The 18,143-nt window shown below is 33.3% G+C and overlaps 2 protein-coding genes across 2 annotated transcripts in view; both read right to left on the bottom strand.

The window, feature by feature from the left end:
- The window catches only part of form3 (FH2 domain-containing protein formin 3), a 507,951-nt gene that overhangs the window by 449,391 nt on the left and 40,417 nt on the right, over positions 1-18,143 (bottom strand). The gene's annotated exons all lie outside the window — the stretch shown is intronic.
- LOC140444570 (EPM2A-interacting protein 1-like) lies at positions 15,844-16,608 on the bottom strand. The gene has a single exon (XM_072536331.1). The coding sequence runs from the start codon at positions 16,606-16,608 to the stop codon at positions 15,844-15,846; it is 765 nt and encodes a 254-aa protein (XP_072392432.1).

The following is an 18,143-nucleotide window of genomic DNA, read 5'->3' as shown; positions in this document are numbered from 1 at the left end:
TATTTATTGACTTAAAGAAGGCCTCTGGCTGAGTACAAATTAAATAACTGAACAAATTCTAACATGCGACATAGAAACTGAAAGGGGAGGAAATAACGAATATATTAAATAAGAAAAAACAAACAAGGGATTGGCTTTATCATTTTAATTTAACTTACAAATATTTAACACAAATTCCGCTACAATGAGTATATGAAAAGCAACATTAAACGACTAAACAATCTAAATATACAGTGCTAGTCAAAAGTCCGTTACCCCTCGTATCTTTTGAACGGTTATTGTTATAATAGTGAAATTTGGAGGGAGGTAATAAACAGATGTATCAACTAGTCACAACAGGTGACGTAATAGTGACAGATGTCGTTACAGGGCCACTGTGACAGATAATTTTAAATGGGACGTTATGGAGAGTGATAACTCGTTTGAAAGGTAGTGAAGATAGCTATTCAGTCATAATAATTTTGTTTAAGTTTAAGCTCATTTTGATGAATAAATTAAATAAATACTAAAATTGGAGCTTCTCATTTAATTAATAAAGATTTAACAACCAGTTCTTATAGTAAGTGTTCAAAATGTGCTCCATCTACTTTCTGACAGTAATGCATCCTATTTCTAAACTCTTGCCGTACTCATTCAAATGTGTCGGGGGAAATTGCCCTACATTCTTCAACAATTCGTTGTTTCAAAATGTCAATATTTTCGGGAGCTGTAGCGTAAACTTTAGATTTTAACTATCTCCACAGAAAAAATCTAATGGTGTGAGGTCCGGTGACCGAGCTGGCCATTATATCGTACCTCGTTGTCCAATACATATACCACGATATTCCTCATCTAGGTAACGTCTTATTGCACCATAATGGTGTGCAGGAGCACCATCTTGTTGAAACGTTATTTCCAAGTTGCCGAATTCATCTGGATTATCCTCCAGAATTTCAAGTATTACCGGTTCAATTGCATTTTGTAACATCTCCAGATACACTTCACCGGTTAAATTAGTATTGAAAAAAACAGGACCAACTATGCGGTTTCCCAAAATACCTATCCAAACATTTATTTTTTTGAAAATTGAGTATGTGTTTCACAAAAGACGTAAGGATTTATAGACGTCACTCCAATACCTCACATTGTGTGTGTGTGAACATTTTTATTGAAAGAAAAAGTAAAAAGTACTTTCGTCACTAAAACAAATTGTTTTTATGTAATCGGGATGTTGGTTAATTTTATTGGACAAATTTTCACAGAATTCTAGTCTTCGGTCGGGGTCATCATCTGAAAGTTGGTGCACAATTTTTAATTTGTATGGATGACATTTGTTTTCAGCCAACACTCTGTGTATTGTCTTTCGACTGATTCCATAGATAAATGCAACTTGGGCTGTAGAAGAAGTAGGGTTCACTACCATTTCTGAAATTATGTCAATTTTTTTGTCATCACTAATTGTTGGTCGAGCAGATCGTTTGACATCTTGAACACTACTTGTTTGTTTAAACTTCCGAAGAAGCGTCCTCAAATAATTACCGACGTAGGGCGATCGGGGTACATCTCATTAATAAGATGTTCCACAATAATTAAACTAAATATTATCTAAGAACAGCTAACTAAAAACAACTTGGCTAATCTTGAATTGACTAAACTAAGCAGAAACAGACCACGGTTCGTAGACTTACTACGGTTGCCTCTTCCGCCTAACCAATAAACATTAAGCCCGAAACTGTACTCTCGTGACATAATTCTTCCCCTTCAACCAATCAACACTGCAATCGACCTGCCCTCTATATTCAGTTTCAATCGCGAATAAATGGGTTTTGTATTCTTGTGTACTCTGGTGACGTAACTCAAGCATCCCCACCCCAGTCGGAAGAGGCAACCGTAGTAAGTCTACGAACCGTGGAAACAGACACTAAATATTGAGCTATAAACACTTTTGCAAACTAAAAACTACTTGAGAATTGACAAACGTCAACTTTTTTGACCAAATAACCAAAGGCGGACGTTAGAATTTTTATTAATTAAATGCCAAACTAGAATTCTAGTATTTATTTAATGTATTCGTCAAAATCATCTTAAATCCAAAAAAATTAGTATGATTAAATAGGTATAATAAAAAAAATTGTTTAATTTATGAATAGGTAGGTATAATATTAAAATAATTGTAGTTTCACATTTAATTATAATATTCTAAAGTTTGCCTCTGGTTAATTGTCAAAAAAGTTGTCGTTGACGTAAAAACAATTAGAGAATAAAAAAACGTTAACTTCTTGACAAGTAACCAGAGGCGGAGGTTTTAATATTTATTAATTAAATGCGAAACTATAACTTTAGTATTTATTTAATTTATTCAATAAACTAAGCTTAAAATGAAATAAAATTAGTATAGTTGAATAGGTATTTTCAATACCTTTCAAACGAGGTATCACTTGTGATATGCTCCTATTTAAAATTATCTGTCACAGTGGCGCTGTAACGTCATCTGTCACTATTACGTCACTTTTTATGACTAGTTAAAAAGCCTACGTATGTTTACTACCTCCTTACAAATTTCACTAATATAAGTATAACCGTTCAAAAGATACGAGGGCGGAACGGACTTTTTTGACCAGCACTGTATATTATAATGTCTTAACTAGATTTTACCTACAGACGAAACGACGTGGACGGGGAATTACCGGAGTATTTAAATATAGGTGCATAGATAGATATGAGCGAAAATATTGACAGATAAAGGTTAGCAAAAATGTCGATATAATTAATATTTTTTAAAAGGCTTTTATACACTATGCTTTGAAAAATATAATCATATAAAAATATAACAAATGCAAAAATGATAATGTGTGTGTGCTGTTGGTTTCTTTTGACTGTGGACTTAATCCATTAGCCGAACTAAAATTACTCTTGTAATTATATGAATATAAAGAAAGTACCAAAAAAGCACACAAAATCAAAAAAGGCATACAAATTTTAAAAAAGTCATGAAAAAGTGTCAAATAATTTATTGTTGCATATTTCCTTTATATTTAAAAATAAAACATTGCTGCTTTTGTTATTTACCATAAGCATTACATTTAGAAATCCGATATTTAGTTGTAATCATATCCAAGCTTCGTAAAGGTAATGTTAAATGAAGATGGCGCAAATCCTTTTATGAGAATGTAAGGAAAAGTAGGTAAATCCTCAATATTTACTACTACTTTATAACAATATTAAAAATTACTCACAAGTTAGTCAAGCAGTTAGTTTAATAAAATAATTAGCTAACGAGGTACTGTAAGATTAAATAAATAAAGCATGCAAAATCCTGTTTGCATTAAAAGGTACTGAAACGTTGAGAAATTAGTTTTAATTAAAGGTAATTTGTAAATTCCATTCATGACTATAAATTTCTTACTCCTTTGCAACCTGAGAATTTAATACGTGGGTTAATGCTCGATCCTTGACCGATATTTTGTTGATTTTTCTCTTAAGTAATCGGTGCTATACCAACAACGCTTATTATTGCCTACTTGTCGTTTTCAATTCAGTTTTTTGTAATGTACCCATCTGTCAAGTGCGAGAATGTATACGAGGTTTAAAAAATGATTTATTAAAAAGGATGCGCACGTTTCAAATAAACAGAAGCCGTAGATTTTGCTGAAAGTTAAGATGGTATCTTTAAAAGTAAAATGTAACAAGAGTAGTTTTTAGTTTAATTTGGTGGTTCTACGTCCTCTAACAACGATGTGAAAAAAAGTAGTATATCATTATTTTAAACCGTCCATTATTTTTCTCATTGAAAAATCGGTTCACAGTTTATATAATATATACATTTTTTTTATTTAAATCCCTTATTTTACATCAACCACGGACGGTTATTAGTAGGATGGCAAACACAATAGTTTTAATATGATTATGGACATTAAATAGTATGTATAATACAATTTTATATCTCTTAAATAATTCAATACATTTAAATTTTTATCTGTCAGAATGGATTTTTTGAGATCGTCTGAAATTCTATGCATTCTTCTTTGATTTTGGAAATATGGGCAGTCAAGCAGAAAGTGTTTCACTGACAATGAAGTGAAGCAGTTGTTGCAAATTGATGGTGGATCTTTACTGATTAAAAGTGTGTGTGTGACAGCAGTATGACCAATTCTTAAACGGTTTATAATTACTTGATCTCGTCTACTTGTGCGGTTATTCAAAGAGCTGTTTACCTTTGGGCAGTAGCGCACCTAGAATTTGACTCTGGGGGGGGTTTTGGTTGGTCACCAAAATTTTTTTTATGGTGTTACCTCCATTTTGAGTCCTTAAAATGTGTAAGTAATAGTGTCGAAATAGGGTCCTGGGGGGGGTTTTAACCCCCAAAACCCCCCTCTCGGTGCGCCACTGCCTTTGGGTATAATGGGTTTAATTTGGTTGCTAAATTTTCCCAGTAATTTTGCCAAACGTTATTGCAATGAACTTTAATCAGATGTTTCATGGCACTATAAGGATATTTTGTAATTTTTGTAGTATCTTCAAGGTTGATACGGCTTGTAGTTGCTAGTTGATCTGCTTTTTTCATTTCCCTAGATTCCAGTATGCGATGGTACCCAAATGAAAGCTGTGTCCTTTCCCATTGAATGAAGTATTTCCAATTCATTTTTATCGCTTGTATAATGGGATTTGTTGTATAAATTTGCTTTAATTTCAATAACGCATTAAGTGAATCTGTAATGATGACGCACTTAAGTTAAAGTTAAGGCTTTTAATATAGCTGTGGTCTCGCCTGTGAGTATACTACAATTTGTAGGTAAGTGTATGCTGTATGAGTTTTCTTCATCAAAATAGCAGCAGCATGTCTGTCTGGGGTTTTAAATGCGTCGGTAAAGATTTGTAAGTAGTTGGGGTAATGAGATAAAATTTTTGCAAAAAGATGTTTAATTATCGAGAAGTTTATCTCAGTTTAACTATCTGTCGAGAAGCTACCACTTTCTTAGTGGTAGCTCAATTTTCAGTAGATGGGTTGTCCATGGTGGAAAGGTTGCATTTGTATGAGGATGACTAAGAGGATAAGAGAAGATGCCAGGGTTGAAAATTTAAGAGAAAAGGGGATGTTGTTTTTTAATTGATATTTTGGCAATGTAGTTCAGTGATAATTGTTGTCGCCTTGTGTTTAGAGGTGGCTCTTTAGCTAGAACTTGTAGACTGCTAGTGTGACTAGTTCTAAATGCACCAAGTGCTAATCTCAGAGCTGTAGATTAAATACTGTTAAGCTTTTTTAAGGTAGTTTTTCTTGCGGCATTATAAAAATGCAACCGTAATCTACATAATTTACTTCTAATGAGTGATTTATATAACTTTATTAATATTTTAGTATCTGCGCTCCAAACTTTATTAGACAGAATTTTAAGTATATTTAACCTATATTGAAAGTAATTTTGTAGTTTGTTGATATGCAAGTTCCAATTTAAAGTACTGGTAAAAGTTAAACCTAGAAAATTAACTTTTTCTGATTGTTTTAATGATAAATTATTTAAAGTTAGGTCAGTTGAATACCGAGATCTGCTTTTATCAAAATAGTGTCTTGTGTTTTTTCTGTAGAGAAGTTAAACCCAGTTTTTACCGTCTAATTTTCAAGCCGAGTTAAAAGTTGCCGATTTTATATTGTTTCATTTAGTATAAACAGCGATGTCATCTGCATAAATACTGACTTTAATAGGTGCTCTAATTTCATGAGTAACACTATTGATAGCAATTAAGAATAATGTTGGACTTAATATAGAACTTTGAGGGATTCCATTATCTAATGTTTTTGTTGAGATTTTAAGGCGATTTGATGAAGTTAACAATATCGATTAGCCCAGTAGGTTCATTGGAATAATTTTTGGAAAATATTTCGAGATATTGGGTATATAATATGTTTTCTAGACAATCGCAAATGTCAATATAATTAAGAATAAATGCCTGTATTTTGCAGGTTTTATTTTTGACAATATTGTTTATAATAATGTAATTTCGAGTACTCACGTCAGTCTATATTGGTGAGCACTAGTGTTGCACTATAACTTTATATACAGATAAAACAACAATTTTTGAAAGGTAATTTACCATTTAAAATAATCTTATTTTTGGACGGCTTTAAGTCTTCTAACTCTAATGCCACAAATTGGTCGCATTGCTCCTGTAGTGATCCTTTACCGAGTTAACATGCTCCTTTTTCTAACTTGGCTTGGTTTTCTGTTTTGCGAGATATGCCATTACATTTTACTTAATCATATTTTCCAGTTAATATATCATGTTTAATTGCCTCATTCAACAAATCAGTGTATGATCTCTTAATTAATTTTTTTAGGAAAACAAAACTAAATATTTAGCATAAATAGCTTAAACAATTTTGAGGTAGTCTTCTTCTTCACATGCCATACACCAAAGTGCGTAGGCGACTATCTCATTACTAGAATTCTGTTCTTGGCGGCGTGACACAGCTCGCCTGTATTGTGTATTCCTGTCCATTCTTTAATATTTCTTAACCAGGATAATTGTTTGCGGCCGGCTCCTCTCCTACCTTCGATCTTCCCTTGTAGGATTAACTGAGGTATTTCATATTTTGCTCCTCTCAATATGTGCCCAAGGTAACCAATGAGGTAGTCAATAAAATACAATTAACACGCACAAGTACATACTATTTGAAAATAGGTATATTATGATACATTTAATTTTAAGTCAGCAATATTTCATTAATAAGATGTGTGGCTAATGAACATAGTTCGAAGCCAAATCTCTCCACACATACATACATACAGTGAACATCTGAAGTCTCTCCAAAACTAAGGCACTTCTTCAAAGCCTTGGCTGCGATTGACCGCAGTAACCGCAGTAAGCAGTGTAGAACAGAAAGAGGGCTTTCAGAGAAAAAGAAAAATAATGCGAAATAAAAGTTTTGATTTGAGAACAGCAACAGAACAACGAGCGCATCCGTGAACTTAAAAAAAGTAGGTGAGATAATAGGAAGACGAATTAAAAAATATTTTGATAACATAGAAAATTAATAAAAAAAAACGCGACAAACATAATGTCAGAAATAGAAAACATTGCAAAAGAAACAACATATGAACACATAGTAATTCGATAAAAAAGTGGTAAAATGAATACTAAATTAAAACATAAAAAACAAACAATTACACGCCCAACACGAAATTGGACGACATGACGACAGATGAAAAATGAGATATTTTGGAAACATGGGGAAAAAATTAAACAAAAATAAAATGATAAGAGTATCTAAAATCTTAACAGAATATATAGGAAGTAAACTTTTATAATATATTTTTTATACTTTACTAATAAATTCTAATGTTTAAATAAACTACAACAAAAATGAGTACAGTTTTCTTTATTTATTTTATAGTTATTACACTATTGTGACATGGTGTGATGCATGCCTCCAATTCACAACTAGCCTTGAAGACTGTGTGTATTACATAACGAAGATCATAGTAAAATGCAGTGAATTATGTAAAACAGCTAAACCTATTTAGATATTTACCTGGTAAATTACTAATTTTGGTAACTACAAACTTGTTGACTACCAGTTGGTGTGTTGATGAAATTTATATTACACACTTTTAATAGGTCTTACAAGCAAAAAAATATATAATACACAACTTAATATGCTGTTTTAGCTCTTCTGATGAAGAATCGTATAAAAACTAAGAAGGTAACCATTAAATAAAGACTGTAAAATACTTGCCATTCCTCAATTAATTGTTTGATTTTATCATTCATAATAATTGTCTTGTAATTACATTGATTTGTAGTTTGCTGAGCACTTGTTAGATATTGGACCAATTGAACTTCTCCTTTGTGAGTGATCCTAGTAGGAATGTCTTTTCAAAATACAAGCCTCATTGTAATTTCTTAGGAAATTCTTAGGAAATAGTTCTCAAAATACTCAATTATTTTCGACTTGGAAATCGAAACCTTGTTTTAAGAAGGGTGTTATTTCAGCTACTTTTCAGTTTGGTGGGATATAACTAATTTATACGATAGAATTGAATAATTGTATTAGATATGTCTATCCTTTTTCCATCCGTATATGCAATAATTGTGTAAGATCTGAATAAAAAGTATGATAGCTTCAATTTTCACAGAAAATCAAAGAAATGGCAGTTTCTAGAAAAAGCACAAGAATTAATATCCTCAAAAATGAAAAAGGATATATTATTTTCGAAATAAAGTAAAGATTCTGTCACTGGACCAATTACATCCAAAAGCTATTTAACAATGAAAGAGAAGAACTACCATTAGAAACCAAAGAGGATGCTGGACCACCAATATTATGGAAAGAAGTCATCTATGCCATTCATCAAAAACATAAGCTATGGCAAAGCTACCGGGTCAGATGTTGTGCCCATCGAAATATTAAAACTCATTGATAAATATGTGATTGATGTAATGGTTAAACTCTTAAAATATAATATATCAGACCGCAACAATCCCCAGATAATGGATGCAATCGACCTTTGTGGCAATATCCAAAAAGTCAAGTGTAATATCAAATTCAGATCGCAGAACAATAGCTTTAATGAGTCAAACACTTACAACATTTGTGAAAATAATACACAGCAGAATTGTTAAAAAAGCAACAAATGATGCTTTGTTGAGCTTGAATCTGCTGGCTCAAAGATGCAAAATTCGAGGAAAGCAAAATGTGGGAAGACGAATAATATCGTGGCTTAAGAACTTTTTAAAGAAAAGGTTTGAATGCAGTAGTGTAGAACTATTTAGAGGGGTAGTGAACAGGGTTCGCATAGTTATGATGATTTCCAACCTTCGATAGAAGATGGAACTTAAAGAAAAAGAATCCTTTTTCCTGCAGCTCTTGTAATATTCAGCCTGTGATGATATCGTATACTGGAGTTTTTTAAAGATTGATATTGAATCTTATTATGGGTTTTATTTCACTTTTTTTATTTTTATTTTGGCAATTCTAGATGGTATGATTCTTCAAGTGCTCGGTTTATTGTTTCCTCTTGCTTGGGGTCAGTTGTTTCATTGGGAATGAATTCACTTTGTCAACAATATTCAGCTTTTTTGGTAGATTTTTAGAGGTTAAGTGACATTTTCATGTCTGATGACTGAAGTATTCTTTCCTTATACATTTATTAACTAAACGTCCAGGTACACCCGAAACTACATCAAGGCATAATTTTCGGTAATGGTGTTCCAGGCCTGTTAAACTGACCGAATCAAACCTTCTTTACCTCGTAGTGCTGCTCATTCCACTTTAATCTTCATCAGTCCCCATATGTTTTCAATGGGGCTAAGATCTATAGATGCTGCTAGCCACGGAATTGTTGCCAATTCGTGTTCTTGCATCCAAGCTTGAGTATAAGCAGAAGTATGGTATCTTGCGTTATCTTACTAAAAACGAAACCCCTCTGGATATAAAATATGAGCCGTTTCAAGAAGAAAACCATTTAGGATGTCACAATATTTCGCATCATCAACAGTACCATTAACTATATAGAGAGGTGTAGCACCACGCTGATATATTGCTCCCCAAACCATTAGTTTAGTGGGAAATTTGTACGGTAACATTTTCTCTTGGTAGGACTTTTAAATGATTTGCACCAAGCTGGAAACAACTTTCATCAGATATAAAGACATTATTAAAATTATCTTCTCGAAAACGTTGACAAAAATCTATTCTTCGTTGCATTTGCAGAGGTGTCATTGTAGGGATTTTTTTGTAGATTCCTTGATATGTAGCCTTACTTTTTCAGTGTCATGCGGACAGTTTCTGGGCACACTTTTATTCTTCGTTGATTTCCAAATCTGTTCGCTAACTTTCGAAACCCTAGGCGCGGATTTTGTCGTCCTAAAGCCACTAAAGCAAGGTATGAGATATAGACTAGTTTCGGTCTACCCGAAACTAGTCTATGTCTCATACCTATGCCATTTTTATCCTCTTTATTGTCTCATACACTGCACTTTTTCAGAGTTCAGTCAATTGCACTAATGTTTTAACGTTTCGGACACCCTTTCTATATAAATGTTCCACTTTTCCTTTTTCTACTTGCGACATTATTTTACAAATCTTAAGTCTGTTTACAAACAACAATATTTGATAGATGGTGTTGTCATGAGATTTTGTCCATAACCTACTATCGGCACAACCAACTTGATGCATTACTTTTGTCTTAAAATGTTACAAAATGGAAATCTATCAAAATTAGGAAAAATATAAAATTCCGGATACTTTCTAGGCGGACTATACAAATCGTTGCAAGCAGCGTAATTTGATAAACCATATTATGGTTACTAATAGTCCTAGAATATTTTCAAGACTATTTTAAACAACAGAAAATAGGCTTTCTTTTTTATTAGTATTTTTTTATTTTGTTTTATTTTACTAAATTTAACAGTATTACTATGCTGTTAAATTTAATAAAAATAGCCGTAGTTTAAGGGGATGGTTAGGTTGGGATGTGATTCTCGAGAAATAAGGGTTCATTTTGTAATAACTTCACTGCAAATAGGTAGTAACGCACAGGTTGATGTAAATGATAATAAAACACATTGCTTGATGTGGTGTATTCAGATGAAAAATAAAACAATAGACATTATTAAAACTACATTATACAGATACACACATGTTGATTGCTATGTAGATAATATGACAATGCCAATGAATATGGCAGACAACCGTTGACAGCATCCTACATCACAATGGTTGACAGGGTTGCCAAGTATAATCTTGTTACAGTAGAAATTTTGAAGAACCGTATCTTGTTTAAAATTTGTCTTAGAACCTTCTACAGTAAACCATTTTAAAGGTAATTATTTTACCTAAAATATATACCCAAACCTATAACTAAAGCTGCGGAGAAAACACTTGTAGAACAATGTTTGCAAAAACTGGCGAACTTTAAAAAGTCGTATCTCGGATACTGTAAATCCGGAAACACCATTTTGAAGAGAAGGTTGTAAGTTTTTTTTGTAAAGCAGTTCCTATACCTATACCCCCGTGAAAAAAATGTATGTGACAAAAGAGAAAAATCGCGTGCGCTCCTGTTTTTTTTTTGTTTCGTTTTTTGACTATATTTTTGTCAAAAAAAAAATTTTTTACTCTGAAAGGTGAAATTTCGATAGGAAATTTAATTTTGAGCATCTTTTTTGTCAATGTGTATATACTAAGAGTGCATAGAGTTTACCCAAATGTACCCTAGTGCATAGTGACTAATTCATCCCTTTCTCAAAAACGCACCCATTTAAATGGTAGCACTCCGCGGTTTTTTCATATTTGGGGGTCCATTAACCATGTAGGCCCCTGGCTTTTAAAATCTTGGTTACTTCCCTCCATTTTTTTTGGCCCCTTGTTTCTCTCTCCAATTTCTCACGCCTATTTCTGACAAGTCTTGCTTTACTGCTTCCAACCACTTCTTGTTAGGGACGTTCTCTTCTTTTTTCCCCATGTCTCCGTCCTTTAGTATTGTTTTAATATTTCGATTCTCTGGCATTCGTATTGTGTGACCAAATCATCTAGCTCTTTGGGCTCGTATTTTTGCCGTAATTGCTGGTTTTCTTTACATCCTCATTATTTTTTTATTCGTTAGTCTTCTCCAAAAATTCTCTGCCGTCTTTATTCCTCCGAAGATTTTTCTAAGTATCTTTCTTTCCCAGATCTCTACTTTCTGTTCTTCCCGATGGTTCATAATCCACGTTTCACTGGCACACATCACTGTGAGCCTAATTACTGTCTCTTAGACTCGCAGTTTAGCTGTTCTTGACACATTTTTTGCTTTCAATAATGTATTTAGTGACCCTATCGCTCTGCTTCCCTTCATTAATCTTTTGTCTATCTCTTTTTCTTCTTTTCCCGTGTTCGTTATGGTTACCCCTAAGTATTCAAATTCTGACACTTTTTCAAACCTGTAGACAGTCTCTGCTCCTTTCATTTTGATGTCTTCTTCAAGTGCACTGTCCGTTGCGAACGTTGGCTATCAACATGGCAATTCTGATCTTGTTTGCGGCGCTCATGAATAGTTCGACTGATGTGAGCCCGAACCACTTCCGCAGATTTTGGAGCCACGAGTGTCTTCTCCTGCCTGGCCCTCGCTTACTGTCTATTATCTACTATTTACTATCTACTATCATTTTAATATATTTGTTATTTGTTATGTCTCCTCTCATTTCCATATATTGCGTTTTTGTTTGGTTTATTATTAATCCGTATCTTTTCGCTTTTTCTTCACATTTCTGGATAACTTTTTCTAAATGTTTTTTGTTCTCGCTAGTATCACCACATCATCCTCGTAGGTTATGCACTGTTCCCTGCTATTGAAAATAGTCCTGTTTGTGCTTATATTTGATCTTCTTACGATTTGTTCTAATACTAGGTTAAATAAATTCGTTGATAGCGGATCCCCTTGTTTTAAACCTCTATTCAGTGTGAACTGTCTTGAATAGCTTCCTTCCATTGTTATCCTATTCATCGTGTTCCTAAGCGTCATTCTCACTAGCCTTATAAGGTTTTCTGGTATTTCTAATGTTATCATGGCCTCATATAGCATCGTTCGATTTAGAGAATCATATGCTTGTTTAAAATCGATAAATAGCACATGTAATCCTAACTTTTGTTCATATCTATTATTTTGTATTAATTTTAACATACTTATTTGATCAGTAGTTGTTCTTCTTGATCTAAAACCTCCCTGGTACTCTCCAATCACTTTGTTATCATATTTTATTAATCTTTTCCTAATAATTTTTCAAATATTTTATAGACTACTTCTAATATTGCTATACCTCTATAGTTTTTGCACTCCGTTTTGTCTCCTTTTTTATAGATAGGCCATTGACCATATGAAAAAGAAAAATCGCGTGTATTCCTGTTTTTTTTTTGTTTCGCTTTTTGACTATAATTTGTCAAAAAAAATTATTTTTGACTCCAATAGGTGACATTTCGATAGAAAATTTAATTTTGAGCAGCTTTTCTATAAATGTATATGTACCTACTAAAAGTGCATAGAATTTACCCAAATTCACACTAGTTCATAGGGACTAATTCATCCCTTTCTCAAAAAAGCAGCCCTTTAAATGTATTGCATTTAAAGGGCTAGAACACTTCGCAATGTTTTCATATTTATCGGTTCCTTGACCACATAAAACAATAACAATTAAACGTTGTAGTTCCTTTTAACCCTATTTTTTTAAACATAATCAATAATGATAATGTACAAAATATTGGCACTTGGTGTCTAATTACGCATAAATTTAAAAAATAAAAGGTTTAATTTTCCTTGGCCAACCTAATCAGAAAAATCGTTTGAAAAGTTCGTGAGACGACTATCCTTACATAGCCAATGGCTACGCAACATTAAATATATTCTCGTATTTACATACGGTGCCATATGTCATGTATTTACCCAATTATAACTCTCTTTAATAGTTGACGAAAAATATATTGATAAAAAAATATTATTTTCAATTTAAGGTCCGTCTTATTTTACATATTTATATATTTAATAGCCATTCCAAGTAAAAGAGATATCAATACATAACGACATTAAAGTGGCGGAAAAGCCAGTTATTAATTACAATTTTATCTCATTATCCTCTATATAAAATCTTGAATTAATATCCTTGAAATATCCGATGTGTAAGGCATAGTCCATATGATACTCGTAGTTGTTATTCTATGCGATATACAAATTGAATCTAATTGAAACTTTAATCTGAATGTAATATCTCCTAAACGTACATTTCCATTTGCTAATTGTTGAGAATTATAAACAAAGTGTTTATAATAACTAATTCCTACAATACAAAACAAATACTGAAAGATAGATATTTAAAACGTACTATTTATTTAATATATACTTTTTTTTAATATTATTAACCGCATCAACCACTGAGGGATATTAGCGGTAGGACAAAATACAATAATTAGAATATAAAATTATAAAGGAAATTATAATTTTAGTTAGTATGTTAATAATTAATATACTAAATCTAACAGCTAATATCTACAAAGCTCTTGATAATGCAAGACCAGCTCTTTGTATATTTGTATATTTATCAAAGGCATTTGACACTGTTTCACATAAAATATTGCTAACTAAACTTAAAAAATATGGTATTATAGGGCTTGCATATAATACCCTAGAAAGCAACAACATGTTTATATAGATGGAGAAATTAGTAAGGGAAGAATTGGGTAATTTAAAACAAAAAGCGGAAACAGACTTTGCTACAATTTAGAAATGGTTTCAGTGTAATAAGCTCACCTTAAATGTAGATAAAACAAAATATATGCCATTTAGATCGTATGTAAGTAACGTCCCAAATCTTGGCTCATTAAAAGTCAATGCAAAAGATTAAATTCCATATACATGCGAGATTAAAAATATCTAGGTAAATTAGATTTTTACCAACCGAGAGAGCAGGCAGGATTCCGATCAAATTATGGTACCAATGATCACCTCCATACAGTAAAGACGCTCATTGAAAAATCTGTAGAATACAACAAACCTCTTGTCCTCACTTTCATAGATTTTCATAAAGCGTTCTACACGATAGAAAGAGACAGCCTTATAGAAGCAATGAATGACAGCAGGATTAACCATAGGTATAGTGAACTTATTTACAATATTTACAAAAATTCCACTATAATTGTTAAGATACACGATAAAACCCGACCAATAAAAGTCAAACGTGGGATAATGCAAGGATATACATTGTCACCGAAATTATTCATAACCATCTCCGTTTCGCAGATGACACTGTCCTTATCACATATGTTGATATGTTAAATCAGGGATTCACAGACTTATTAAGACTAGGGGCCACTCGGGCAAATCATGAACTGATGGCGGGCCGGCCGCCAGAAGTATAGGTAATTAAAGACAATAAAGAATTGATAATAATTTATTAAAATTGAAAAATAATTTATTAATTTGAAGCATGGTACTGCATAATGCTTACAATCTTTTTTATATTTGGCTCAAATTTACTTGTAGCAACACGTAAAACTGCTTCCAAACTTTCATTTGCAAGGCGGTTTCGATTTTTTGTTTTATTATTATTTAGTATTGAAAAAGTTTGTTCACATATATAGGTAGAACCAAAAAAGCTGGCACATTTCAGAGCGTTTATGCGCAACTCTTCGTACATATTTTTATCAATGCAGCGGTAAAAGTTCTGCAAGTCTCCTTCGTTGAATTTGTTGCGTAAATCTTGGTCGTTTTCAATGTCGATAATTTCTAACTGCATTGACTCTGGCGCATTTTCAACTGAAATCGTGAAAGGATTGCTGAATATGTCCAACAGAGGTTTCACTTTTTTAAACTCCGAAAATCTTTCTTGAAAAGATTGAATCAAAATATCTAGCTTTTCTACATAACTGAAATTAATCGCAGTTTTGTTGAATTTTTCAGCCATTTTCTTATTACTCGGAAAATGATTGTAATTTCCAGAATTCAACTGTGATCTGAAAAGTGTCAGCTTGCATTGAAAGGATGATACATGAGCGTAGAGCTGGGATATCAGTTGATTTTTGCCTTGAAGCCGTGTGTTCAAGACATTCAAATGATTTGTAATGTCAACTAAAAAAGCCAAATCACACAACCAATCAGGATTTTTAAGTTCCGGGACATCCCTTTGCTTTTCCGCCAGAAATATTCCAATTTCTTCTATTCAATTTAGAAATCGTTCCAGTGTCAATCCACGACTTATTCACCTTACAGTGGCTAGTTAGTTTTTTAGAACAGAGGGCTTCTTGGTGTATAATGCAGTGAAACTGCATAAGATCTTCAGCGTTTATGTTTTTTTCTTGCAGATGCTTTTTCAGCAAAGTAACTAGCCCGGAATTGACACCAATCATCGAAGGAGCACCGTCAGTCGCAACTCCTGATAATTTTGATAAGTCCAAATCAGTTTTTGAACACCATCCAAAAGAACATTGAGTATATCAACTCCTTTGGTTTGACCTTTCAATGAACACATTCCTAATAACTCTTCTAAGACTTCAAAATCTTGATTAACACCTCGTATGAATATGAGAAGTTGAGCTGTGGAACTAATATCAGTGGATTCGTCGAGTGCTAATGTAAAAAATTCAATGATCTTAGTTTTTTCAATTAATTGTTCCGCAATATTACCTGACAAAGATATTATTCGTCTTTGGATAGTCATACGATTCAGTTGAATTTTCTCAAACTTTTTTGATGCTTCTGGACACATTTTCTTAGCGGCAATTTCTATGCATTCTTTTACAAAATCGCCATCATTGAAGGGGCGACTTCGCCTTGCTATCATTCGAGAAATTTCATAACTAACTTCTGTAGCTGTTTCTGAATCTTGAATGGGTTTTGTAAACATAGCTTGCTGACCAATAAGCTCCCGTTTTAAAGACAACATTTTTTGCTTTCTTAATTCGCCTGTAAACTTGGTAAAAGAAGGATGCTGCGTTTCATAGTGCCTTTTTACATTATATTCCTTTGCAATCGCAACAGAATTCTTGCAAATTAAACAAACGACTTTGTTATGCGACCATACAAAAAAGTATTTCTCAGTCCAAATTTCTTGAAACTGCCGATTTTTATCTTTAACCTTACGTTTTTTACTAGGTCCTGGCTTCTCCATGTTGCGTTCTAATCCTGGCTAGGATTAACACAGCACCTGAAAACAATTAAGGACCTACTTAAATTACTCATCCTTTTTTAAATTATCAAAAATAATTGATTGAATATTATTCCTAAGAAATTTTAAGATTTTTATACAGATTTTATATCTGAAATAATGACGTAATTATTACAATTAGAGAAATTCTGATAAAAATAGTAATTTCTTTGTTTTATTTTAATATTTGGCCAACATTAAAGCTAAATTTGATAAAATAGGTAGGGAAACACTTATTAATAACAGAGTTTTACTTACGGCACTTGACGGGTTAACACTGCAATAGTAAATCGACGTGTAACTGTACTCTGTGCATACGACTGTGGAAGCTTCGTATTCCTACGCGAGCAATCGGGAATTCGGGACTACTGCTATTTCGCTTGCTCGCACCGCGCTAGAACATTCTTGATTTCTCTACTATTTTAAACTTTATATAAAGGCAGCTTTATACTGGGCGGGGCACATAGCTAGAATGTCGGATAACAGATGGACACAGCGAATAATACAGTGGAGACCGAGACAAGAAGCACATCGAAGTAGAGGTCGTCCACCAACAAGATGGTCTGATGACATAAAACGGATCGACAAAAATTGGATGCAAACAGCACAAAACAGAAATATGGAAAAGACTGAGGGAGACCTATATCCAGCAGTGGATAGATCCGGGTTAAATGATGATGATAAAGGCAGCAAGCGATGTTACTTGACTTAGCATTTTTGGGCACTAGATTCAAATAGCGCGCGCGAGATTCAAATTACTTTTCGAACATATTTTTTTTTGGTTTTATTCTGGAATAGAATTCAATAGTTTTCGAATGTACAAGAGTATTATTTTTGCTGTCGGCGGGCCACCAGTATTCGGCCGGCGGGCCGCATGCGGCCCGCGGGCCGCGGTCTGTGCATCCATGTGTTAAATGAATTGGACTTTGCATGTTCGAATGAACTTGTCCAAAATTAAGTTTATGACAAAAATATGGTCCCCAATAACCATTTAACTATTCAAAACAAAGTGGTAGAACCGGAGAAGAAATATACGTATTTGGGTAATGAAATAAAAATCAGCAGGGATAACCAAACATGCGAAATCCAAAGACGAATTACTTTAGCGTGGACAGCCTTTGGAAAACTGCGAGATACACTTAGGGCCAACATACCAATTAGCCTCAAAAGAAAAGTATTTGATCATTGCGTATTACCAGTCATGACCTATGGGGCGGAAACCATGACTCTAACCAAGACTACGGCTTCGAAATTGAGAGTGCCACAGAGACGAATGGAACAATCTATGTTGGGAGTGACGTTGCGGGACCGAATAAGAAACGAAGATCTGCGAAGAAGGACGAGTATTGCTGATGTTGTGGAACGCATAGCGGAACTAAAATGGAATTGGGCAGGCCACGTAGCGAGAATACATAACTCACGACGGATGCGCAAAATTATACATTGGAGGCCAAGAGCAGACAAACGTGGTAGAGAAAGACCACCTACACGTTGGGCTG

This window comes from Diabrotica undecimpunctata, chromosome 6 (assembly GCF_040954645.1).
Source record: "Diabrotica undecimpunctata isolate CICGRU chromosome 6, icDiaUnde3, whole genome shotgun sequence".
NCBI classification, from domain to species: domain Eukaryota; kingdom Metazoa; phylum Arthropoda; class Insecta; order Coleoptera; family Chrysomelidae; genus Diabrotica; species Diabrotica undecimpunctata.
Note: the sequence above shows the minus strand (reverse complement) of the source record. Positions and strands in the feature narration are given on the sequence as shown.